The sequence below is a fragment of the Enhydra lutris genome, unplaced genomic scaffold (assembly GCF_002288905.1).
Source record: "Enhydra lutris kenyoni isolate GAN:26980312 unplaced genomic scaffold, ASM228890v2 scaffoldscaffold108, whole genome shotgun sequence".
Classification (NCBI taxonomy): Eukaryota; Metazoa; Chordata; class Mammalia; order Carnivora; family Mustelidae; genus Enhydra; species Enhydra lutris.
In genome coordinates, this window is record NW_019154192.1 from 1,166,507 (window position 1) to 1,193,246 (window position 26,740).

Sequence of the window (26,740 nt, forward strand, 5' to 3'; positions counted from 1 at the left end):
TGTTCAAAGATACAGTTGATTCTTGAACAACAGGGCGTTCAAGTCATCAACACTGTGCATGAGAAAATATGTATATAACTTTTGACTTCCCAAAACAGTTAATTGCTAATTGGTGATTTGAAAGCTAACTAATAAAATATTTTGTATGTTATATGTATTATATACTGAATTCTTAAAATCAAATAAGATAGAGAAAAGAAAACGTTAATAGAGTCACAAAGAGGAAAAAACATATTAATAATACAATACTCTATTTATGCAAAAAAATCCAGGTAAGTGGGCCCACATAATTCAAACTCGTTTTTTTTCCATCTTTTTTTTTTTTTTTTAATAATTAAAAAAAATTTTATAAACATATAATGTATTATTAGCCCCAGGGGCACAGGTCTGTGAATCGCCAGGTTTACACACTCCACAGCACTCAGTATAGCACATACCCTCCCCAGTGTCCATAACCCCACCACCCTCCCCCTAACCCCTCTCCCGCTGGCAGCCCTCAGTTTGTTTTGTGAGATTAAGAGTCTCTTATGGTCAAACTCGTTTTTGAAGGCCAGTTGTTCTTTACAGTCTTACAGTTCCTTTTAATTTATTCATATTTATTTTATGTAATTGGATGTGGTTTTATCTTGGAGAATGTTTCATGTGCAAAGGAAGAATGTAAGTTCTGCTTTTGTTGGTTTAGGTGTTCTCTAAATATTAAGTTTTCTGTGTTGAAAGTTTTTGTTCAGGTTGTTTTCCTGTTGAATTCTGTTTCTGTCTATGTTGAATATGAGATTGAACTATTGGTGAATTGCCTACTTTTGGGGGTCAGTTTTGTAGGTTTTTTGCTTCATATATATTCTGGTGCTCTCTTGTTAGGAGCATATATGTTTATAGTTATTATATGATTTTAATGAATTTTTTTTCATTTTTATGGAGATATAAGTGACAAAACTGTTAGTTTATTTTTTTATTTTTTATTTTTTATTTTTTTAAAGATTTTATTTATTTATTTGACAGAGAGAGAGAGAGATCACAAGTAGGCAGAGAGGCAGGCAGTGAGACAGGGGGAAGCAGGCTCCCCGCTGAGCAGAGAGCCCCATGCGGGGCTTGATCCCAGGACCCTGAGACCATGACCTGAGCTGAAGGCAGAGGATTAACCCGCTGAGCCACCCAGGTGCCCCACTGTGTTAGTTTAAAGAATACATATAACTTGTGTTTAAGATATATAATGTGTTGATCTGATACATTTATGTTGCAAAATACTTGACATGCTTGCATTAGCTGTTACATTTATGTCCTAAAAATACCATTTTTTGGTCTTGAAAACTTAAAAATTTTGCCCTTAACTTTCAAATACATGATAGAGAGATTGATATCTTCACTGTCCTGATTAATTTCCAGCAACTTACTTACTTTTGATTTGAAGTAAAGTTTCATATTAGTACAGATAATCAGAATTTTTTTTTTCTAAGATTTTATTTATTTATTTGACAGAGATCACAAGTAGGCAGAGAGGCAGGCAGAGAGAGAGGGGGAAGCAGGCTCCTCACTGAGCAGAGAGCCCGATGTGGGGCTCGATGCCAGAACCCTGAGATCATGACCTGAGCCGAAGGCAGAGGCTTAACACACTGAGCCACCCAGGCGCCCCGATAATCAGAATTTTTATAATTGTTTTCATGATATATTGCTGTCCATCTTTTTATTTATAATCTGTGCCTTTGAATGTAAAGAATTTCTTCTGAAGGTAGTATGTAGTTAGATTTTCAGTTTCACCCAGTGTGATAATTTGCACATTCTCATCGTTTAATTCCATGTATGTTTTAATCATTCATTTAATGGCTGTACATTTGTCTTTACTTTTATATGTCTCTCTCTCTCTCTTTTTTTTTTTTTTTTTTTAAGATTTTATTTGACAGAGAGGCAGCGAGAGATGGACCAAAAGTAGGGGGAGTGGGATAGGGAGAAGCAGACTTCCTGCTGGGTAGGGAGCACGATGCGGGGCTTGATTCCAGGACTCTAGGATCATGACCTGAGCTGAAGGCAGAGACTTAACGACTGAGCTACCCAGAAGCCCCTGTATGTCTGGTTTTGGGGTTTTTTTTTGTTTTTCTTTTTCTTTTTTTGCCTCAGTTCTTACATTACTGCTTTCTTTTGCAGAAAGCAAATTTTTAAATATAATTTAATTTTTCAGACTTTTCTCATTTTATCTTTTTGAATTATTTCATTAGGGGTTGCTTTAGGGCTTACCCATGTACATACTAAGTTATGAATTTACTTAATTGAAATAATTTACTCCTTGAAATGTAGAAACAAAAATTATTCTTATACACCCCTACATATGTGTGTTCTTTTTTATTCTTGCAGACTTTATGCCAATAAGTGTTGCAGTTCCAGCATTTACATTGTTGTAAGGTACACATTGTGTAATAGTATAATTTTAGAAGATTAGTTTATATAATTTGTCAAGTTTATTTTTTATAAAGATTGTATTTATTTATTTATTTGACACACAGAGAGAAAGAGACAGCAAGATAGGGAATATAAGCAGGAGGAGTAGAAGAGGGAGAAGCAAGCTCCCTGGTGGGGCTCGATCCCAGGACTCTGGGATCCTGACTTGAGCCGAAGACAGATGCTAAACAAATGACCTATCCAGGCGCCCCAGTTTATCAACTTTAAAAAAAAGAAAGATTATAGTTTTGTTAGCTTTTTAAATTATTATTTCTGATTCTCGTAATTATTTTGTATGTTTGATTTACTTGTATCCTTCTGTGCCTTTTAACATTTATTTGGGAGGGAAATTTGCTTAATACAGTGTAGGAATTCTGGGTGTAATGATTGCACTTTTTCCACAGGCCTTGTATTTTTTTCTCCCTTATTTGATTAATGAACAGGTGGATTAGTTTTGTAAAGTATATTTCCCTCCTGCAGTGTGAAACCTCTGACGATCCTGTTTGGAGGTTGCAGCTTTGAGTATGCATGTAGTATGTTCTGGAATGGCAGTGGTTTTTAATGCGGCCAACTTTTTCCCTCACAACTGTCTCCAGCAGTGAAGCTCTACTAGTTGCTTCTATGATGTTTAGTTTTCTTTAAAGATTATTTATTTGTCAGAGTGAGAGAGTATGCAAGCACAGCACAACCAGGGGAAGATGTAGAGGGGTAGAGAGAAGCAGACTTCTGTCGAGCAGAGAGCCTGATGCAGGACTCAATCCCAGGACCCTGAGATCGTGACCTCAGCTGAAGGCAGACGGTTAACCGACTGAGCTACTAAGGCATCCTGATGTGTAGTTTCCTGCAGTACTTCAGGACATAAATTGTTCTACAGATACTGTAATTAAAGTTTGGCTCTTTTGCAGTAATAGTTTTATGGTTGTGGATTTTTGTTTGTTTGTTTGTTTGTTTTTAAAGATTTTGTTTATTTGTTTGACACAGAGCACAAGCAGGGAGAGCAGCAGGCAGAGAGAGAGGGAAAAGCAGGTTTCCCACTGAGCCAGGAACCTGATGCAGGACTCGATCCCAGGACCCTGGAATTATGATCTGAGGTGAGGGCAGATGCTTAATGGACTGAGTCACCCAGGTACCCCAGGCGTAATAGTTTTTGAGGTGGTTGCTTGGGATTTGTCCTGATTTCAGGAAAGCTTTTGCTGTTTGGCTCTTTCTGTAGGTCTATGTGGTAAGCTGTCTCTGACCCGTGGGCTTCTAATTTGCTCCTAATTACAATGTGTGGGTTCTCTCCCCAGCACAACCAGATAATTTTCAGATACCAGCAGGATGTCTTACAAGTCAACTAAAATAGAGCGTCAGGCTCAGTCTCATGAGGCATCCTCACCCTGCCACCTTCAGATGCCAAATGAAAGTCCAAGTTGACACTTGTGACTGACCATAGATTGGAGGTTCCTACCATTGTTACCTGAAACTGGGTTCACCTTTTGTTGGGCATTGTACCCAAAGACTCAATGAAGCCAAAAGATTGAACCAAGCCAAAGAATTTGAAAAGGAAGGTTTTACTTGGAACAAGTAAAGGAGGGCACTGGGGATTTTTTCAAAGCTGTATGTTCCCAAAAAGAATAGGGGCCGGTAAGGGTGTGTACATATTTATGAAGTGGCTTTCACCTTGGGGAATACATCATGGGGCAGAAGTCATCTTAATGTGACCAGTTCTAGGTCTAAGTCACAAGGTCTGGCCAGGGTCTGCATTGCCTATTTTCTGACTCTAGTTAGAGTGTGGTATTTGAGTGCTCAAATGTGTCTAAATGCTGTGGAGATAACTCTAATATCTGTATCAGGTCAGTCTTCATTTTTGAGTTAGTACTGATTTATTGTCCATGATATATGTAGACTGTCTCCTGATTTAGCAGTGTTTGTCTGTTCATTCATAGTATGTTGGGAGACCTTAAAGGACTTTTGTCAGGAAAGCTATGTGTGTTTGTCTTTTTCTGGGGACCAGTATCTCCTTGTGCTTACATTTATTATGTAAGGTTTTCAGAAGCAGGCATTTGGAAGAGATGCATTAGGCAAAATGTGGAGAATATGTATGGGGCCTCCATTTTCTCTGAATGTAGCACTCTGAGCATTTCCACGTATTCATCAACAGGAAGCTCTCTGAACCCCACTTGTAGATTTAGGAGACTTTATTACATAGATACCATTGACTAAAGCATTGATCATTGAAGACTGAACTCAATCTCTAGCCCCTCTCTCCTCTCTGGAAGTTGGAAGTATGGAGCTGAAAGTTTCAACTATCCTATCACATGGTTGGTTCCTCTGATGATCAGCCCTATTCTTAGGTAACCTAGGGGCACCAAATATATATTTCTTCTTATAAAACTTTATTACAAGGTTTACCTTAAATATCTATGTCTTTTGTTTTACCACAATGTTGACTCCTTCTGAGAGTCATCTTATTCTTGAATTCCTCCATTATTCATTGGTAAGTGAAGTCACTAGTTTTGGTAAAGCTTTGTAGCTTAGTGAAGCTCTCTTCTCTGCCAAGATCTCTGAACCACAGTTTTTTATTTGGGTCTTGGGACAATGGTAAGTATAGTTTTCATTGACACTCTTGTTTTAGGGAGTTAAAGTGCTAAATGGGATGTTTGGCAGTAGTCTCAGATCTTCTCAAACTTGCCTCTTCTGGTATGGCCACGCTCTTACCAGCCCACCTGGTATATAAAAAGATGGTGGGGCTCCACTCTTCTAAGGGCCCTCTTTCCAACATAAGAGTCTTTGCCCCATGAATGGTGATTTCGTATGCATAAGAGAGTTAGCCATCCGTTCTCCTAACCCCATTCCCACCTGCTGTCAGGTGGAGTTTAGTTCTCCAACATACAGCTAGCTATTACTCCTCTTTGGAAGATACAAGATCCCTTTACTTGGGAGCTGGGGCAGAAGAAACCTGTATTCTAGATTGTACCCTTCTGAGATGAGTTTCTGTCACAGTAATGTAAGAGAGTAGATGGAAGGTTTCATGGTTCAAAGTCCAAAGATTAATCTTTTTTGTGGATTAGTAGTTTTTCTTCCACTAATGGTTTTGCATTTGCTATACAGTGTTAAGACATTTACAGATATTTTAACTGGTTATACTTTTTTTAAAATACTCTATTTATTTGACAGAGTATTAGCAGGGGGAGCAGCAGAAGGAGAGGGAGAAGCAGTCTCTCCACTGAACAGGAAGCCTGATGTGGGGCTCAGTCCCAAACCCTGGGATCATGACCTGAGCTTAAGCCAAACACTTAACTAACTGAGCCACCCAGGAGGCCTGATTGTACTCTTTGCAATGTTCACCATTTTTTCTGGAAGCTAGTCCACCTTACATTATCATGCAGAACATTGAATTACCACTTAAAATTTTATATTTATTTGTGTAGTTTGATTTAACCATAATGTCTCTTTTGGGGAATGTTTAGTAGTACTCTTGAAAAGAACTTACTGGGGCGCCTGGGTGGCTCAGTGGGTTAAGCCGCTGCCTTCGGCTCAGGTCATGATCTCAGGGTCCTGGGATCGAGTCCCGCATCGGGCTCTCTGCTCGGCAGGGAGCCTGCTTCTCTCTCTCTCTCTCTCTCTCTCTCTCTGCCTGCCTCTCTGTCTACTTGTGATCTCTCTCTGTCAAATAAATAAATAAAATCTTAAAAAAAAAAAAGAACTTACTGTAATATTTACATAATGTAGTCTCTTCTACCCTTTAGTCTTAGTGTGTTTTTATATTTGAAATGTGTTTCTTTTTGTTAGCATATAAACGGTATCTCGTTTTTTGTGTGTGTGTTTTTTTTTTTTTTTTTTAATCTGTTCTTAAGATCTCTGGGGTTTTATTTTTGTTGTTTTTTGTTTTTTTGTTTTTTTGTTTTTCAAATTGATAAGTGCTTTTTACTTTTTTTTTTTTTTTTTAAATTTTATTTGTTTATTAGAGAGGGCACAAAGGGAGAGGGGGAGTGAGGAGCAGACTCCTCACTGAGTACGGAGCCCGATGTGGAACTCAATCCCAAGACTCTGAGATCATGACCTGAGGTGAAGGCAGACGCTTAACAGACTGAGCCACCAGGTCCCCTGATCTCGCAGTTTTAACTGTGCAACTGGGACAGAGAGGCCATGCCTCTAGGAGTCCACAAACAACCAGTCCAGTTTTAGCCACTCGCCACTGACAAAATCCAGTGGTAGGTGGTGAAATAAGGAGTTGATTTCACTGAGACTGACATCAGAAAGACAGTGGACCGAGGTCTCAAAAAACTGTCTCCAAAGTACAGAAAAGAGTTCTAAGTTTATGTAAGGAGATTGTGGGATGAAAGTGGGTAGGTATATACATGTGGGCAGTAAAGGTCAGGTCCATCCATCATTGTCTTGAGGTCAGTCCCGGGGTTCTTGCTAATTAGGGCAGTCCTTACGGTTTGAGGGGTAGTTTTTTTGCCCATCAGGAAATGTTTTGTCCTCAGCGTCTTTTGCTTCAGTTGAGAGATAAGCTGGAAAAAAAGAACTTAATCATTTAGTACACACAGAGGTCAGAATGGAAGTAGTTGAAGTTCTATTTTGATAGGAATTTTTAATCCATTTTTATTTAATATAAATTACTATTTTTTTAAAAGACAGAGATTCCAGGGCGCCTGGGTGGCTCAGTGGGTTTAGCCTCTGCCTTCGGCTCAGGTCATGGTCCCGCGGTCCTGGGATCAAGCCCTATATCGGGCTCTCTGCTCGGCAGGGAGCCTGCTTCCTCCTCTCTCTCTACCTGCCTCTCTGTCTACTTGTGATCTCTGTCTGTCAAATAAATAGATAAAATCTTAAAAAAAAAAAAAAAAAAAAAAAGACCCAAGTAGGCAGAGAGGCAGGCAGAGAGAAAGGAAGGGAAGCAGGCTCCCTGCTGAGCAGAGAGCCCGAAGTGGGGCTCGATCCTAGGACCCTGGGATCATGACCTGAGCTGAAGGCAGAGGCTTTAACCCACTGAGCCACCCAGGTGCCCCGGGATAAGGGATTATTGATTGCTGTGTTGACTTAGCATCGTTCTTGCTAAGGATTTTAAAAGGAAGTACACAAGTGGGCCTAGGAGAAGGCTCAGGAATCTGAATAAAGTTTGGCCGAACTTGGAATTTTTGTCAGTTCACCCTGTTACTTGAAGGAATAAAAAATTCCGGGGAGCCTGGATGGTCCAGTTGCTTGAGCATCTGGCTTTTTGTTTCCGCTCAGGTTGTGATCTAAGTAGGGGTGGTAAGATTGAGCCACATGTTGGGCACTGAGTTGCTTGGGTTTCTCTCTCCCTCTGTTCCTCCCCACCATGCTTTCTTGCTCTCTCTTTTAAACGAAATCTTTATTTATTTATTTATTTTTAAAAAAGATTTTATTTATTTATTTGACAGCGGGAGAGAGATCACAAGTAGGCAGAGTAGCAGGCAGAGAGAGGAGGGGAAGCAGGCTCCCCTCTGAGCAGAGAGCCAGGTGTGGGGCTTGATCCCAGCACCCTGAGATCATGACCCGGGCTGAAGGCAGAGGCTTAACCCACAGAGCCAGCCAAGTGCCCCTTAAACGAAATCTTTAAAAAAATATATTCCTTTCCTTAGAACAACAAAAGTCCATTTATTGTTGAGTATCCTTTCATTCATTAAGGAACTGCTGAGTTCTAAGTTGAGACTTAAGTACCAGAGGGTATGCTTTATGGTGCTACCCATCAGGCATTTAAGAGAAGTTTCTACGAAAATAAGAGAAAAACAATGATTAATGTTAAAAACCAGTTTCTGATTTCAGAGAGTATCCAGTTAAGATTTTGTGATGTTGGGTTGAAAGCCCTTTAGATGGAAGGGTAAGGACAGCAGTGGCAATCTAATGGATTTGCTGGTTTTCATTTTGGGTGTCTGTGGTGATGGTATTTGTTGTCCTGTTGAACTGAGTGGCCCACATAAGTACCAGGCAGAACGGTTCTGTATTCATGATCTGTTGCAGTGATTTCCTTGAGGTTTGTATCAGGTATCCAGTTTTAACTTGGAGGGCTTCAGGAAAGGCCATTAGCTCTAAATTATTCCAAATAGAATGGAGAAAATCAGAAAGTTCAATTTGGGGAGTTGCAGCCAGATATTGGGGGAAAGTAGAAGAATTTGGGGTTTGAAATGGATTGACAAGGGCCACTTGGGTGGCTCATTTGGTTAAGCATTCGCCTGGTGATTTTAGCTCAGATCATGTCATAAGTTATAAGTTGGCTTGAGATTCTCTTCCTCTCTTTTTCTCTCTGCCCCTCCCCTCATACGCTCTCTCTCTCTCTCTCTCTAAAATAAATTAAAAAAAATTTTTTTTTTTTTTTTTTAAAGGAAAGAGAGGCAGGGCACCTGGGTGTCTTAGTAGGTTAGGGCCTCTGCCTTCGGCTGGAGTCATGATTCCAGGGTGCTGGGATCGAGCCCCACATGGGGCTCTCTGCTCTGCAAGGAGCCTGCTTCTCCGCTACCCCCTGCTTGCCTCTCTGCCTGCTTGTGATCTCTTCCTATGAAATAAACAAAATCTTAAGAAAAAAAAGGAAAGTAAGAGGGGCACCTGGGTGGCTCAGACATTAAGCATCTGCCTTTGGCTCAGGTCATGATCTCAGGATCGTGGGATTGAGCCTGGAATCTGGCTCCCTGCTCAGCGGGGATCCTGCTTCTCCCTTTCCCACTCCCTCTGCCAGTTCCCTCTCTCGCTGTCTCTCTCTCCCTCCCTCCCTCTCTCTAATATAAATAAATAAATAAATAAAATCTTTAAAAGAAGAGTAAATAAATAAAAATAAAGAGATAGGCAAAATATGCAAGATGGGACCCCAAAAAAGAGATACAGTTTGCATTGAAACATAATTTTTCTTCATTCAATCAGGGTATTTGGAGTAATACTAATTTGTTTATACAGCAAATCTTGTATCATTAAACTTGGTCCTGATTTTTTTTTTTAAGATTTTATTTATTTATTTGAGATAGAGAGCAAGCAGGAGAGCAGGAACAAGGGAGCAGAGGGAGGGGGAGAAACAGATTCCCACTGAGCAGAGAGCCTGACTCGGGGCTCCATCCCAACACTCCAGGACCATGATCTGAGTTGAAGGCAGACGCTTCACCAACTGACCCACACAGGTACCCCTTGTTTTTTTTATTTCTGAAAAATTTTATCTATCTTTATAAAAAATTCCATAACCCCCAAACTTGGTGTGATTATGTATGTAAATGTAGCAAGAATATTGATTGGCCACATAGGTACTTGAGTTGACTTTGGGACTTTTCATAAGAAATCTCAGATTGTGGGGTACTTGGGTAGCTCAGACAGTTAGGCGTCTGCCTTCAGCTTGGGTCATGATCCAGGTCGTGGGATCGAGGCCCACATAGGGCTCCTGGCTCAGCAGGGAGTCTGCTTCTCTTTCTCCTGCTGCCTCTCCCCCTACTTATGCTTTCTATCTGTATCTCTCTGTCTTAAATGAGTAAATAAAATCTTTTTTTTTTTTTTTTTAAAGAAATCTCTGCTTGTACTTTTCTAAGTCTCTTGAACGTAGGAACACCTTGCCTCCAAATTTTTCCTGTAGTACAAGTAAATTTGGGTGAATTACTTTGTTCTTAGGATCCCAAAAGTATACTGAGATTCCTGGGCCAGCGTGGATGTAACCTTCTTTTTGAAATGTAAGGTGGAAAACCCTGTACAACAGATGCAATGTGGTTTTCTCAAGCAAATAATCTGTCGGTACCAAAGGGAAATTGGTCAACTACTGGGGAAATGGAGGAAAGGAAAATTATGTCTGGAAGACAGAACATTCCTTAAGGATGTCTCTTAACATTGCAGTGCCCTGGGATTAATGTCAGTAGGAAACTATAAAAACAGAATCCAATGCTGCTAATGGTCAGTTTTAGAATGTATAATTGGATTAGAGTCACTTAGCAGCGGAGGATCTGGAAGCTTCTTATTTGTCCCTTGAAATATGAAGTAAGGGCTCTTGGGTTGGGAAGGGCCATATGGCCTTTAAAACTGCCTCTGCTAAGGAAAATAGTAATTCAGAAATCCATATTCACATCTTTTATCTGGTCTGTGCAGAACACAGGTGGACCTTAAAGACTAACCATGGATGTGGATTATTTTAAGCTTAACCTAGTGGTAACTGTAACTTCAGTTGCTGTATTATATGTAGTTTTATTAATTGAGGGAGAGATTTATTTATTCCAGAGAGAGAGAGCAAGCAGGGGTTGGGGGTAGGGGCAGAGGGAGGGAGAAAGTCAAGCAGACTAGACTCCCCACTGAGAGCTGAGCCTGACATGGGGCTTGCTCTCACCACCCTGAGATTACAACCAGAGACAAGAGCTGGACACTCAAAACAATTGCACAACCCAGGCACTCCACTCATATCCCTTTTGAATTAGTATTTTTATATTCTTTGCGTAAATACCTAGTAGTTTAATTGCTAGATTGTAGGGTCTTTTTTTAACTTTTGAGGAACCTCCATACTGTGTCCCAGAGTGGCTGCACCAGTTTCCATTCCCAGCAATAGTGTTAAGAAATTCCCCTTTCTCTTCATCCTGGACAACACTTGGTGGTATCTTATGTTGTTGATTTCAACCATTCTGACAGGTATTGGGTGATATCTCATTGTGATTTTGATTTATATTTCCCTGATGATGAATGATGTTGAACATCTTTGTATCTGTTGTTGGCCAAGTAAGAAACAAAACAAATAAGGTGGAGGGGGTGGGTGGGGAAGAAAGTTCCAAGCAAGAAACAGATTCTTGACTTTACAGAAAACACATTGATGGTTACCAGAGGGGGACTGGATGGGGAGCTGGGTGAGGGGCTGGGTGAATTGGTGATGGGGATTAAGGAGTGCAGCCATTGTGATGAGCATTGGGTGATGTATGGAAGTGTTGAATCACTGTATCATACACCTAAAACTAATTTGGTATGTTAATACTGGAATTTGAGTGAAAATTTGAAAAAAAATCCATATACAAGTAAGTTCATGCAGTATACATCTTGTGTGCTTTATTTCACTTAGTGTAATAATCCTCAAGGTCTTCCCATGTTGTAACAAATGTACAAAATTTCTTTCCTTCTTTCCTCCCTTCCTTAATTTTCCATTGTGTGTGTATCTCTCTCATATTCTCTTTATTTGCTCATCCATGCATGGACTTAGGTTGTTTTCCGTGTATTGGCTAATACAAATAATGCTGTAGTAAGCATCCAGATGGCAGGTATTTCCTGAGTTAGTAATTTTGTTTTCTTTGGGTATATGCTTAGAGGTCAAATTGCTGTATCAGGTATAGTTGTAGTCCCCACCCACCCACCCCCAGCCTCTTTTTTTTTTGGGGGGGGGGTGAGAGAATCCTTTGGTCTATCAAATTTCATTCCCTCCAACAGTGTGCCAAGCTCCCTTTTGCCTACATTCTCATCAGGGCTTATCTCTTGTCTTTTTTTTTTTTTATAGTAACAGGTGTTCAGTGTTTTCTCATAGTTTTGACTTACTGATGATTAGTATTAGCAGCTTTTCATGTAGCTGTTGGCCATTGACTGTCTTCTTTGGAAATATTATCTATTCTGATCTTTTGTCTATTTAGGCAAATTTGCCTTTTTTTTTTTTTTTTTTAAGTATTTTGGTTTTTTGTTTTGTTTTGAGAGAGAGCACAAGTGAAGAGAGGGGCAGAGGCAGAGGGAGGACAAGCAGACTCCCTGCTGAGCATGGAGCCTGGTTTGGGACTCTATCCCAGGACCCCAGTATCATGATCTGAATGGAAGGCAGATGCTTTATCAACTTAGCCACCCATGTGGCTTTGTCTCTTTAAAGGAAAAGTGATTCTCGTAGGTAGCATGTCATTGGACCTTGTTGTTGTTTTTTTTAATCCATTCAGGCATTCTTTGTCTTTTCTGTTGAAGAATTTAATCCATTTCTGTTTAAAGTAATTATTGTACAAGGATTTACAAATACCATTTTAATATTCTCTCATGCATTATAGATCCTTTGTTCTTTTTTCCTTCTCGGTGTTCTCTTTTGTGATTTGATGACTTTTAGTGGTGTGCTATGACTTATTTTTTTATAGTAATCTTTTACATAACTGCGAGTTTTTCCTTTCTATTTACCATGAAGCTTACAAAAAATATCTTTTAAATAACTTTCTGCTTTAACTTTATACACATACAACTTATATGTACATACATATAAGTTTATACACATAAAACAGTTTTTCCATTAACATTTGATGTTCTAATTAATGTATATTTTACATAATTTATCCAATAATAAATTGTTACACTTAAAGTTTTTTTTTTTTTAAGATTTTATTTATTTATTTGACAGAGAGAAATCACAAGTAGGCAGAGAGGCAGGCAGAGAGAGAGGAGGAAGCAGGCTCCCCGCCGAGCAGAAAGCCCGATGTGGGGCTTGAACCCAGGACCTGGGATCATGACCTGAGCCGAAGGCAGCGGCTTAATCCACTGAGCCACCCAGGCGCCCTAAAGTTATTTTTAATACTTAAATTTTTAAACTTTTAAATTAGATTTGTAAATAAATTATATACTACTGTCAGTATATTAAGAGAATCTGAATTTGTGTATTTACCTTTACCAGTGAGTTTTACACAGACATTCATGTTTTTACAGTGTTAATTATCATCTTTTTTTTTTTTTCCTGAAAAACTCACCTTGGAATTTCTTGTACAGGTATAGTGAGATGAAGTTTCCCAGATTTTATTTGTTCAGGAAGAGCATTTCTCCTTCCTTCTGAAGGACACCTTTCAGAGTTGAGAGTTTTTCTTTCAGTATTTCAAGTATAACCTATTATCTTCTGCCTTGCAAAATTTCTGGTGAGACATCTGCTTATGGTCTTGGTGTTATATTCAAAATTTGGGTAGGTCAAGAAATTTGCTTCCCTTTCTGAGCAGGGTCATGGAATGATTTCCTTGGCTATTAAGGGCTGGATGTTTGAGCACTCTAATGAGACGGGGTGGCTCACCAAGCCCTCTTGGGCAGGTAGGACCATTGTGTCAGTTATCCGGATAGGCGGAACTGCTGGGTAAGTTCTCTGGTAAAGTGCTGTGGTAAGTGGAGCTGTCAGTTGGGTAATGCATCTTCCTAAATGTGTTCTGGTTAGGCTTCCTGATAGAGTAAGATTGGTAGCTATACTCAACAATGGGTAGAGCCAAGAAATGGCTTTTCTGCTCAGTAGAGTCATAGAATAGGCTCAAAGGCTGGCATGCCTTGCTGCTGGGGACTTGAATCTGAGAGAACTGCAAACTGAGCTCCTTGACCAGCTGGACTTTCAGTCATGGCCTCTCTGCTCAAGTGCTGATTTAAGTAGTGTTACAAGGTGGAGTATGCATCTTTCCTGGTTTACTGGAGTGGAGGATGCACTTTGCCTAATTCACTCTTCTGACAGGGCTGGTGGCTTGGTTCTGCAGGTAGAGTTGCTGGCTAGCATCACTGCTTTGGTGCCACTGCAAAGAGGACTTTGTTTAATAAGATCTGTGTGCTGGTTACTCTAAGTCCCTCTCCTCCCCTGCCTTCCTCAATTGCATTTTGGTTCTTAGCAGAAAGTCTCACATATTCTCTCCAACATCTCTGTGAGAGGAGGCCTGTAGTGTAGTGGGCAGCTCTGAAATGAATCCATAATGGAAGGGGAGCTAGATGTCCATGTTGGACTCTAAAAACTTTAGGCCTGGGGGTGCCCTCTTGATATGTTGCTAGCTTGGTAGTGGGTCAGTGCAGTAAGAATATAGCTATTTGTCTTATGTTTCTAATGCGTGCTTCTCAGTCTCTGTGGTTCAGGGATGTGCTTTAGTCTCTACTCTTGTGTTCTGCAATTTTCACAGTACTGTCCTTTCTGTTGCTACTTGTAAATTGGTCTTTTAGTGAGGGGGAAGTCTGGAATGACTTGTGTTGTATCCTGATAATTTTATCTTGGCACCAAATAACTATTACCCATATACATTTTTAAAATTTTTATTTATTTATTTTTTTGACTGGGGATTATGGGGTCCAGAGTTGGACAGACAGAGAGAGAGCACACAGCAGGGAGAGCAGCAGAGGAACAGGGAGAAGTGCTCTCTCCTGAGCATGGACCCCAGTGTGAAGCTCCATCCCAGTACTGAGCTGAAGGCAGATGCTTAACTGACTGAGCCACTCAAGCACCCCTACTACAACTCTTACCGACTTAACAGCAAAATTTTTCCTTCCTTTCCCCATTACTCTCTGCTCAGGTGGCAAAGAGGTGTTCGTTCCAAAGAGAGGAATTTTTCCACCAGGAGATACAACAATGATTCTATCATACTGAAAGTTGAGATTGCTCCTTGGCCATTTGGACTCCTCATTTTTTATTTGAATTAACAACAGGCAAGGCAGAGAGTTCTTTTTTCTGGCCATGATGATTCATCTTGATATGCAGGGGGAAATTGGACTCTTGTTCTACAGTGGATGTAAGGAAGATTATATATTTAATATAGTAGATCCCTTCGTGCATCTCTTAACACGACCATGCCTTTTGGTATAAGTTCATAGGAAAACAACAAAAACTCATCACAGGGTGGAATAGTAATGGCCCAGACCTTTTAGGAATGGTTGGTATAATCCTAGCAGGTAAAGAATGATAACTGGTTGAAGTGATTTGCTGATAGCAAAGGGAATAGAGAATGATTAACGAAAGAAGGTACTTCTAAATACCAGACATGATCATTTGACTATAGCACCAAAGACTTTAAATTGTCAAGTGTGCATAAAGTATTTTTTTCTTCCTCTCTTACTTTACTCTCTGATTATGTAATGTAATATGTATCAATTTTATATCATAGTATTTAAGAATTCATTTATAGGGGCACCTGGGTGGTTCAGTGGGTTAAAGCCTCTGCCTTCAGTTCGGGTCATGATCCCAGGGTCCTGGGATCGAGCCCCATATCGGGCTCTCTGCTCCGTGGGGAGCCTGTTTCCTCCCCTCCCTCTCTCTGCCTGCCTCTCTGCCTACTTGTGATCTCTCTCTGTCAAATAAATAAAATCTTTAAAAAAGAATTCATTTATAGAATTTTAAGGAGAAGTGATACTGTGACTGAAGGTCTTTATCTCCCCTTCTGTAGAGGGAGCTACCCGGTCTGGTGGTGTCTTTGCTCACCACTATACCAACAACACCCTGTTCTGGGTTGTATACGTGATAGTTGTACCAAGTTAGGGTTCACTTGTATAATCTTTTCTTTTTTTTTTTTGCCATGGTGTGAAGGGGGTGGACTTTTTTTCTTTTTTACAGTTAATTTTATATGAGAGCCCAGTTAGACTGGGCCTAAATGTCTGTTTAACATTATTTCGGTATGGCTTTAAGGTTTCTTGATGAGATTAACGTATCTGTAGATGAGCTAAAGCTGATTTTCCTTCCCAATGTAGGTGGGCCTCTATCAGTTTTGAGACCTAATTAGTACAGAAAGGGTGACCATCCTGTTAATAGGTCTTTGAACTATGATTCTGTAGTTTCCGGCCCTTGTACTGGAATTAAAACATTTATTTTTCTGTTTCTGACTTGATTATTCAGATCACTGTATTTGTCAGCCTGCATAATCTCAAGTCAATTAGTTCCCTCTAATAAACGACAGACACACAGATGTACATGCACACCTTCTCTCCTTCCCTGATGGTTCTCTTTTCCTGGACATGCATCATATGACATTATTGAACCCTTTTAAATGCAATGTTACAAACCTTATTCCAAGATAAATTCTTTTTTTTTTTTTTTTTTAAAGATTTTATTTATTTATTTGTTAGAGAGAGAGAGAGCATGAGCACAGGCAGACAGAGTGGTAGGCAGAGGCAGAGGGAGAAGCAGGCTCCCCACTGAGCAAGGAGCCCGATGTGGGACTCGATCCCAGGACGCTGGGATCATGACCTGAGCCGAAGGCAGCCGCTTAACCAACTGAGCCACCCAGGTGTCCCGATAAATTCTTTTTAAAAATGCTTTTGTTTCATGTGTATTGCAGTTATGTTTTAGTTAATTTCTCATCATTGTATGTAATTTAAAGAACTTAAGTTCAAAATTGTTAATTTTGGAGTTTGGCAAACTTTTTAATAGATTTGACTATAAATTTTATTTATTTTTAAAAATTCTTTTTAAAGATTTTATTTATTTGGCAGAGAGATCACAAGTAGGCAGAGGCAGGCAGAGAGAGGAGCGGGGTGGGGGGGCGAACAGACTCCCTGCTGAGCAGAGAGACCAATGCGGAGCTCCATCCTAGGACCCTGAGACCATGACCTGAGCTGAAGGCAGAGGCTTAACCCTCTGAGCCACCCAGGCGCCCCTTGACTATAAATACTAAGTTTTATTGGCTCTATTAGGTTTCTGTCATATAGTCTTCATTTTTTTTTTTTTTTAAAGATTTTATTTTTCTGACACACAGAGAAATCACAAGCAGGCAGAGAGGCGGCAGAGAGAGAGAGGAGGAAACAGGCTCCCCGCTCAGCAGAGAGCCCGACGTGGGGCTCGATCCCAGGACCCTGAGATCATGACCTGAGCCAAAGGCAGAGGCTTTAACCCACTGAGCCACCCAGGCGCCCCAGTCTTCATTTTTTTTTAAAGTGAATTTGTAAACATGTAAAACCTATTTTTAGCATTGCAGTTTGCATAGAAAGATTGTGAGCCCAAATTGAATACTGAACCATTCCTTCCTGATCTGTGCTCTAGTGTATCTACTCAAAATTAACAGTATTTCTATTCATTTCCTTTTTTTTTTTTTAATTTAAGATTTTATTTATTCATTTGACAGAGGTCACAAGTAGGCAGAGAGGCAGGCAGAGAGAGAGGGGGAAGCAGACTTCCTACCGAGCAGAGAGCCCGATGTGGGGATGGGGGCTCAATCCCAGGACCCCAGGAACATGACCCAAGCCGAAGGCAGAGGCTTTAACCCAGTGAGCCACCCAGATGCCCCTCTATTCATTTTCTTTGAGAAGTTACACATTTTCTATTGTTGTCTTTGTTTTTGCCCCAAAGAAATTTATCATCTTAAGGGGAGGTCTGTGTGTTCATAGCCTGCTTAACAACTACTTTTTTTTCAATTGTCCCAAGGGACTCATGAATATCAGACTAAAGAGCTAGGTGATTGGGGGTGACCATCACCAGAATGCCAGTCTTAAAAGGTGGGCACCTAAATGTGTGGTCCAGACACTTTGCTCCTTAAGATGAAGGAAGACTGGAGTTTACGTCATGATTATGAGAGGAAAATGTGGTGCGAGTGTTTTGGTCTTTTCTGCCTTTTTTTGATGTTGGGTATTTTCTTAGTTCCTTCGTATGTAAAAGTCAGCTAGTTTCTGGGTTTTATTTAGGGAACTAAACTGAAAGTAGCTGTATATTTGACCCAACCATGAAGAGAGGGGAAGTTAGAAGCCTCCATATATCTAATCATCTTGGTAAAATTCAGAAAAATTAACATTTTTTTAAACACAGACACTTCATACAGGGTTATTAAAATCATATGAAACTATAATTATTTAACTGGGGTTTGTGATGGACATTTTGACAAATTATAAATCCTCTAAACCTCACTTGATTTCTGATTGATACAATGCAAGAATTTAATAAATTATGTATTTTGTAGAAAATTATTCTTAATCCTCAAAGTAGGTATAAAAATAACAAAAAAGATTTAGGATCATTTCGATGTAAGGTTTTTTGGTGTCCTTTTGCATAGATCACCATGATTGTCTCTGAGAATACCCTTGAGATTTTCCTCTGATTAGGGTACACTGATATTATTTGGATGTGTTGCTTTTCTTTTTCTCCAAAACCTTGTCTTTTTTAGTCTTCCCATCTTAGTAGGTAGGAAGAGATAACCTCTTTTTTTAAGGAGGAGATATCTTATTAAGATTTTGGTTTTCATTGCTGTGAAAGGTAATGATAAGCATTTCTCCATACACTTACTAACTGTTGTAAGCTTTATTTTTTAATTGAAATATATTTGATATATAACATTAAAAATTAAGATGTACATATGCTAGTTATATATATATGTGTATATATAGTAATATGATTGTCACTGTAGCTATAATTAGCATCTCACATTGTATAATTATCATTTCTTCTTGGTGGTTGGAATGGGAAGTTTTTGGTTTTGTTGTTGTTGGACAGCAAAGCAAGGTTTATTGAGTGAAAGTAAAGTGATGGTACAGAGCTCATGAAGAGGGTTGTCCAAGTTTTTTGTTGATAATACAGTATGGTTTTCTGTGTTAACTGTAGTGTGCACTAGATCTGGAGGGGTTATTTTGCTATTCACTGGTAGTTTGAAACAAAACCTATCCTATCCGTTCACTTCCCTTACCCTGATAACCACCACTTACTCTGTTTTAACAGGTTTGGCATTTTTAATACCACACGTGATTGATACCATACAGTACTTGTTTTTCCCAGACATATCTTACTTAATCATCATTGCTCAGGGTCTTCCCATATTGTCACAAGTGGGAGGATGTATTTTCTTATGGCTGCATAATACCCCAATGGGTTTATGCACTATATCTTATTTATCCACTCATCTGTTGATGGTATGTTAGGTAGTTTCCATATCTTGGCCACTGTGAATAGTGTTGCTGTAAACATGGGGGTGCATATATCCTTTCAGTACCTTGTTTTCATTTTGTTTGGATAAACGCCCAAAAGTGGAATCACTCTGTCATATGGTAGATCTAGTTTTTTAAAGAACTTGCAAATTATTTTCCATAATGGCTCAACCAATTTATATTTCAGCAGTGTACAAGTTTCCCTTTTTTCCATCCTTGCAAATACTTGTTACCTCTTCACATTCTCATTAGGAGAAGTAAAAGGTGATATTTCATTATGCTGTTGAATTGTATGTCCCTGATGATAAGATGTTGAGCATCTGTTTTTGTTTTGTTTTGTTTTTGTTTTTATTTATTTGTTTTACCTGTTGGTCATCTGAATGTCTTCTTTGGAACAGGTCCTCTGGTCATTTTATTTTATTTTATTTTTATTTTTAAAAAAGATTTTATTTATTTATTTGGCAGAGAGAGAAATCACAAGTAGGCAGAGAGGCAGGCAGAGAGAGAGGTGGGGGGGAAGCAGGCTCCCTGTTGAGCAGAGAGCCCCATGCAGAGCTTGATCCGAGGACTCTGAGACCATGACCTGAGCGGAAGGCAGAGGCTTAAGCTGCTGAGCTACCCATGCGCCTCCGTTTGGTCATTTTATTTTATTTCATTTTTTAAAAAGATTTTATTTATTTATTTGACAGAGATCACAAGTAGGCAGAGAGGCAGGCAGAGAGAAAGGAGGAAGCATGCTCCCTGCTGAGCAGAGATCTTGATGTGGGGCTCGATCCCAGAACCCTGGGATCACAACCTGGGCCTGAGGCTGAGGCTTTAACCCACTGAGCCATCCAGGCGCCCCCGTCTGGTCATTTTAAATTAGACTTTTTGTTACTAAGTTTATGTGATTTCTTTATATATTATTATGGATGTTAACCCCTTATCTGATACATGGTTTGCAGAAATTTTCTTCTGTTTTGTAGATTACCTTTTCATATTTTTATTGTCCTTGTTGTGCAGAAGTTTTACACTTGATGTCGTCCTACTTGATGATTTTTACTTTTGTTTCTTGTCATACTTAAGAAATCCTTACCAAAACCACTGTCTGGGAGCTTCTTTTCTACATTTTATTGTAGGAGTTTTATGGTATCAGGTATTGGAGTAAGTCTTTGATCCACTTCAAATTAATTTTTTGAATTAGTATAAGAAAGGGGTCCAGTTTCATTGTTCTGCCTGTATTTATCCATTTTTTAAATCCTATTTGAAGACATAATCCTTTTGCCAGCACGTATTCTTGACTCCCTGGTTGAGTAATAATAGTAGACTGTAAATCTGGGGGTTTAATTCTGGGCTCTCTATTCTTTGCTCTTGGTCTGTAGGTCCATTTTTATGCCAGTACTGTAGTACTTTTACTAAAATAGATTTGTAATGTAGTTTGAAAGCAGGAAGTATTACACCTTCTGCTTTGTTCTTTCTTTGGATTACTTTGGTTGTTTGGGGTCTTTTCGGGTTTCACACAAATTTTAAGATTGTAATTTTGACTGTTTTCACTGTGGACTTCATAAAAAAGAAACTGAAAATATTAATTCAGGTAGTTTGGCTTCTGCTTTACATGTCACCTTATGACTTCATTTTTTTTTTTTTTTAAGACTTCATTTTTTATTTGAGAGGGAGAATGAGAGAGGAAGAAAGAGAGAGAGAGCATGAGAGGGGGAGGGGTTAGAGGGAGAGGTAGACTTCCCACTGAGCGGGGACTCCAAGATCATGACCTGAGCCAAATGAAAGAAGTCGCTTAACTAACTGAGCCACGCAGGTGCACCTTCATTGTTTCTTTTAAGTGTATTACAATATGTGGTAGAATTTTGAGAACATAAAAAGCATGTCATATGTACTAGATTTCTAAATAATCTAAGAGATAGATGTAAAAATTTTTACTGTGGAATTTCTTTTCTTCTTTTTTTTTTTTTTTTTAACAGAATGCTGCCTTTTTATATGGCCTTGGTTTGGTTTACTTCTACTATAATGCATTTCACTGGTAAGTTGACTTAAACTTTGTGTTTCCACTTAGTGTGTATGTGTGTGTGATAAACACAGAATATTTTACTGTTTGGCTTATCCCTCATTGCCTCCACTCAGCAAATTTGCTAACACCTTGTGATCACCAGAAATTTGTAACTTGATTATAAACTCTCAATACCTACAGTTAGGAATAATGAAACCATTCCTCCATTGTTGAGGAGTAACTGATAGTCGTATGTAAGATTTTGTAAAGTACAGGAAATTCTTTGGGTCTTGTCCTTGTTTGTTTTCATTTAAGCTATATGAGAATCAGAATAAATTGGCAGTGTTTTACAATCATGTTGGATGGATCATTTGAATATTTTTTTTACAGAGATCGTAAACGTTCATTGACCAGTTTTTGTTATGGTTTCCTAAAGTTGGATATTTAGCTTATAGTTGGATGACTTTCCCTGCTGTTACTATTCTTGCTCTTTGGCTTTTGGGCCAGTTAGAAGGGCTGCATTGTTTGTTAAGTAAACTTACGAATTAGAGATGCTGTAAGTTTTTTCCTACTAAATTACATATCGCTTTGAGTATTCTTAAACTTAAGCTAAATACTTTCCTTTAGATGAATAACCTTTCATCCTTTAGATGAAAAACCTATACTGAGTAGATTAGGACGATTTTAATTAAATTCTCTATAAATTTCTTACAGATCCTAGTCACAGAATTTTTTTTTTTTTAAGATTTTATTTATTTGACAGAGAAAGATCACAGGTAGGCAGAGAGGCAGGCAGAGAGAGAGAAGCCGGCTCCCTGCTGAGCAAAGAGCCCAATGCAGGGCTCGATCCCTGGACTCCGAGATCATGACCTGAGCCGAAGGCAGCGGCTTAACGCACTGAGCCACCCAGGTGCCCCTAGTCACAGAATTTTTTTTTTTTAAGATTTTATTTATTTATTTGACATATCACAAGCAGGCAGAGAGGCAGGCAGAGAGAGGAAGGGAAGCAGGCTCCCTGCTGAGCAGAGAGCCCGATTCGGGGCTCTATCCCAGCACCATGGGATCATGACCTGAGCCTAAGGCAGAGGCTTTAACCCACTGAACCACCCAGGTGCCCCTAGTCACAGAATTTTTAATTCTAAACTTTAGAACTAGTTAAGTCCTTTAAAGATCGTTTGATTTTAAAACTCTCATTGTTGATAACGGTAAGTAAGATGTGTATATTTTTATTCATTCTTACATAAGATTTAGTGGTAAAAACCAGCCTTATGTTCAGGACCCTAATCTTAATTAGTACATATTCTGCTAAAAGGAAAAAGTGGCATCATTTGTACACAGTGACATTAGGTTCATAGCCTTCTGATCACTTAAAAATGGGAAGAGATTAGAAGGTTATAGAAGTGAGAGGTGGGACTTAGAAAATTTTGGAAGAGATCTATTTAGAAATAAGACTATAAGTTACACTAAAGGAATAATTTGTTGTTCTTTGCCGTTTCTTAAGATGGAAGGATGACTATATAAATCATTACTTACAGTTCTTTGTGCTAGCAAATACAGTCATTTTAGCCAGTCACAAGAGATTAGAAGAAATCCAAGGTAAGGTTGAGAACAAACAACTGTAACGTTTAGTAGTAGTGAGGTTTCTATGTACCTTATGTTGCATAATTTTCACATAGCTATGATAACTCATAAGCCTTAAAATTAATATAAGAACATAAAGTTAGAAGGGATATAAGTTAGTGTAGGTTGAAAATACTGCTTTTAATATTGTGTATGACAATGTTGGTTGTGAATGATGAATGTAAATTTTGATAATTTATTTTTAAGTGATGTCTGTATATTTTTTCTACCTTTAAAATGCTTAATTTTGGGGCGCCTGGGTGGCTCAGCGGGTTGGGCCGCTGCCTTCGGCTCGGGTCATGATCTCAGGATCCTGGGATAGAGCCCCGCATTGGGCTCTCTGCTCGGCAGGGAGCCTGCTTCCTCCTCTCTCTCTGCCTGCCTCTCTGCCTGCTTGTGATCTTTGTCTGTCAAATCAATAAATAAAATCTTTAAAAAAAAATAAAATGCTTAATTTTGTAATAAGTGTATATAGAAACACACTACTTTAAAAGTAGGAACCTGACCAAAATGATTTACTAAAGACATGTGTTTTCTGTAGCTTACATTATTATGAGTTTGTTTTATAATACATATTGTAAAATGTGTTAATTGAATTACGTTATCGATAAAGATTCCAATCAACAGTAGGCTATTAATAATTAGGTTTTTGGTAGTAAAAAGTGGTAAGTGGATTTTCTTGTTATGATGGGAGTTGGTGCCCTTCATCCCTGCATTGTTTAGGGGTCAGTTGTAATTGAGATTCAAAAATATTTTTAGCTTGTATCATACTCTTTTTTTGAGGAGATAATTTACATAGATCAAATACTAAAAAATATTCAAAATATATCTAGCCTATATTTTTCTCTACTCATAATCAAAACTTATTAAAAAGACAAAATAATTAAGATGGTACAGAATTCAACAAAGATAGATAGACAAATGAACGTTGATATAGTTGAGGAAAGCAGAAGCGGTCCCACAAATACATGTCCTTGATTTATGACAAAGGTGTACTCCATTGCTATTGGGATAATAATATTTATGGAAAAGACTGTATTGTAGGAATTCCATATGGAAGTAGTAAATACTAACTCCTATATGTAACACATTATACCAATGATAGTTTCCAAGGAGAATGTATAGAAAAATGTGGTGGGAGAAAGTGAAGTTTCTAAAAGTAGATTTATATGGAGCTGTAAAGAATGAAGATTAACATTTTTTTTTTTAAAGATTTTATTTATTTATTTGACAGACAGAGATCACAAGTAGGCAAAGAGGCAGGCAGAGAGAGAGAGGAGGAAGCAGGCTCCCCGCGGAGCAGAGAGCCCGATGCGGGGCTCGATCCCCAGCACGCCAGGATCATGACCTGAGCCGAAGGCAGAGGCTTTAACCCACTGAGCCACCCAGGCGCCCCGAAAATTAACATTCTTACCCTGTTGCTCTTTTAAAAATGTTCCTACCATTAACTGTCTGACATTCTTCGCAAACATTTTAAGTTAGTATTTTCACTGAAAATGTTATGAACCCTTTAAAAATTGTTGAATGATTTGTAAATTTTGAGAAAAAAAATCGACTGAGATTCCATACCTATTTCTTTTTTTTTTTTTTTGAAGATTTTATTTATTTATTTGACAGAGAGAGAGATCACAAGCAGGCAGAGAGGCAGGCAGAGAGAGAGGAAGAAGCAGGCTCCCTGCTGAGCAGAGAGCCCGATGCGGGGCTCTATCCCAGGACCCTGAGATCATGACCAGAGCCGAAGGCAGCGGTTAACCCACTGAGCCACCCAGGCGCCCCTCCATACCTATTTCTAACTTTAAAATGGTCGTTAGTAATGTTTTTATAAAGTTGTAATTTCTGTTAAAATTGTGTAACCAGAATGTTTCCTGGACTGCCAGGAAAATTACATGTAAGTATTAGAACCTTAGATTCTTTTTTGTCTTTGTTTTTTAGGGCAATTAAAGCATTTCAGGAGGTGCTTTATGTCGATCCCAGTTTTTGTCGAGCCAAGGAAATTCATTTACGACTTGGGCTTATGTTCAAAGTGAACACAGACTATGAATCTAGTTTAAAGGTAGGTATCTTGGGTTTTTTTTTTTGGATACTCACTATTCCGTGTGTGTGTGTGTTTGTGTGTGTATGTGTTAAATGTTAACAGTACTGAAAAATGTTGGTATTACACTACCACTTAAAAAATGAATGCATTAAAAAAAATGCATTTAGGAAAGAAACCTAAAGGGTTAAAAAGGGTTGAATTTCAGGGTATTGGATGGTACGATTTGCGAGGTAAGTGTTTAGTGTTTTAGATTTTGTTTACTTGGTTTGTTTTTATTTTATCTTTAAAAATGTTTAATCCTAAGCTTCGTTATTATGGAACACGGTTTTTATTCATTTGCGCGTGTAAAATGCTGGCCATTATAAAGACAGAGAAGTTGGTTATTGATGCTGTGCCAGTAATCTTTTGCTAGCCTTTATTTGAGATTGATTAGAAATGTCTCCACTTCTAGCTAGTAGCAAAACACCTGTCAGAGCAAAATTGAATAAGAGATTCTTATCTGTTAAGACTGCTAGTTTTTGAGTAAAAATATCACTGCAAAAAACAATATACATTATTGTTAAACACCTTAATTCTAATGTAAATATGATTTGTCAAAACTTATGATTTTCCAGTTTCAGTGTTTATGCTATCATTTTATGTTTTCTGAGGTTCTTAATGGGATTAGAGTTTCTTTGCAAAACAAAAGCATTGCTCTTTGAAAGAATTCAGGTTTCTGGGGAAATACAACAGATTTTGTGAATGTGACCATTTTGAATGTTTGCTCTTTTCCTGATATAATTCTATTATAGAATATCTTGGTTGCAAAGGTGGTTCGTGTGTGTGTGTGTGTGTGTGTGTGTGTGTGTGTGTGTGTTGCATATGGCAGGACTTACTCTGAGCTCACTAACATGCAGATGCTAAATAGACATTATTTCAAAATTGTATTGGGGGGGCACCTGGGTGGCTCAGTTGTTAGGCAGCGGTCTTCAGCTCAAGTCACCGTCCCTGGCCGTGGAATCCTGCTTCTCCTTCTTTCCATCCACTGCTTGTGTTCTCTGTCTTGCTGTGTCTCTCTGTCAAATAAATAAAATCTTCAAAAAATTTTTAAAGAATAAAAATAAAAAAATAAAAACTGTATGTGATTAGGAATCCCGTAAACCACCCTTAATGTCAGTGATTTCTAGAAGTCAGTGGACTCAGAAAACAGTTGTATGTATGGCTGGTTTATTACAGTGAAAGAATACAGGTTAAAATTATCAAAGAAGAAAGTACAAAAAGATGGAGTCCAGGAGAGACAAGAGTCCTGTTTATCCTGTCCCATTGCAGAATCATGTGAATATTACTCAATTTTCCCTGTAAAGATGTGTGATAACATAACAGGATTCCCAACCAGGGTCGTTTATCCAAGCCTTTCTAAGTTTTTTTTTCTTTTCCATTGTATGTGTGACGAAGTTTTAGAATATGAGTGAGTGGAGTGGAGTCTGGAGCTGACAACCAAGAAGGGATTCTTGAGACATCTTTGGTACAAAATGGTGGTTTATTAAACATCAGGACAGGACCCGTGGGCAGAAAGAGCTGCTCTGGGATTTTGAGAAGTGGCCCGTTATATACTTGAAAGTTGGGAGAGGGTTAGGGATAGCATAAGTCTCTGAGGAATTTTGGAAGCAAAGTTATCTAATAAAACCTTAGTCATGAGACCCTTCAGATGTATATTGGTGGGCTGTATGCTTCCGGATGATTGCAGCACACATCTTGGAGGGTTTAGAGATAAAGGAAGTTTCCAAAGGAATTTTTTTTTTTTTTAAGATTTTATTTATTTATTTGACAGAGAGAGATCACAAGCAGGCAGAGAGGCAGGCAGAGAGAGAGGAGGAAGCAGGCTTCCTGCTGAGCAGAGAGCCCATGCGGCGCTCGATCCCAGGACCCTGAGATCATGACCTGAGCCGAAGGCAGCGGCTTAACCCACTGAGCCACCCAGGTGCCCCTCCAAAGGAATTTTTATATGTTAAGGTAGGCTTACAGGGGATCAGCCAGGCTAGGACTGCCTTTTGCCCTTAGCAGAGTATTAAGGTGAAGGCAGTGGAGTCACTAGAGGAAGGTCACTCTCCCTGTTTCAAGGACTTGTCAGGGGGCTCTAGGTAGTAAGGAAATTTAATAACTTT

General features: G+C 38.9%; 1 protein-coding gene across 17 annotated transcripts in view; it reads left to right on the top strand.

The window, feature by feature from the left end:
* The window catches only part of LOC111139444 (lysine-specific demethylase 6A-like), a 159,996-nt gene that overhangs the window by 51,672 nt on the left and 81,584 nt on the right, over positions 1–26,740 (top strand). For all 17 annotated transcript variants that reach the window (XM_022491704.1, XM_022491706.1, XM_022491692.1 and 14 more), the window contains 2 exons: positions 20,916–20,974; positions 24,494–24,614. In XM_022491704.1, the coding sequence (XP_022347412.1) occupies positions 20,916–20,974; positions 24,494–24,614 (180 nt within the window). The remainder of the gene's footprint in view (positions 1–20,915; positions 20,975–24,493; positions 24,615–26,740) is intronic.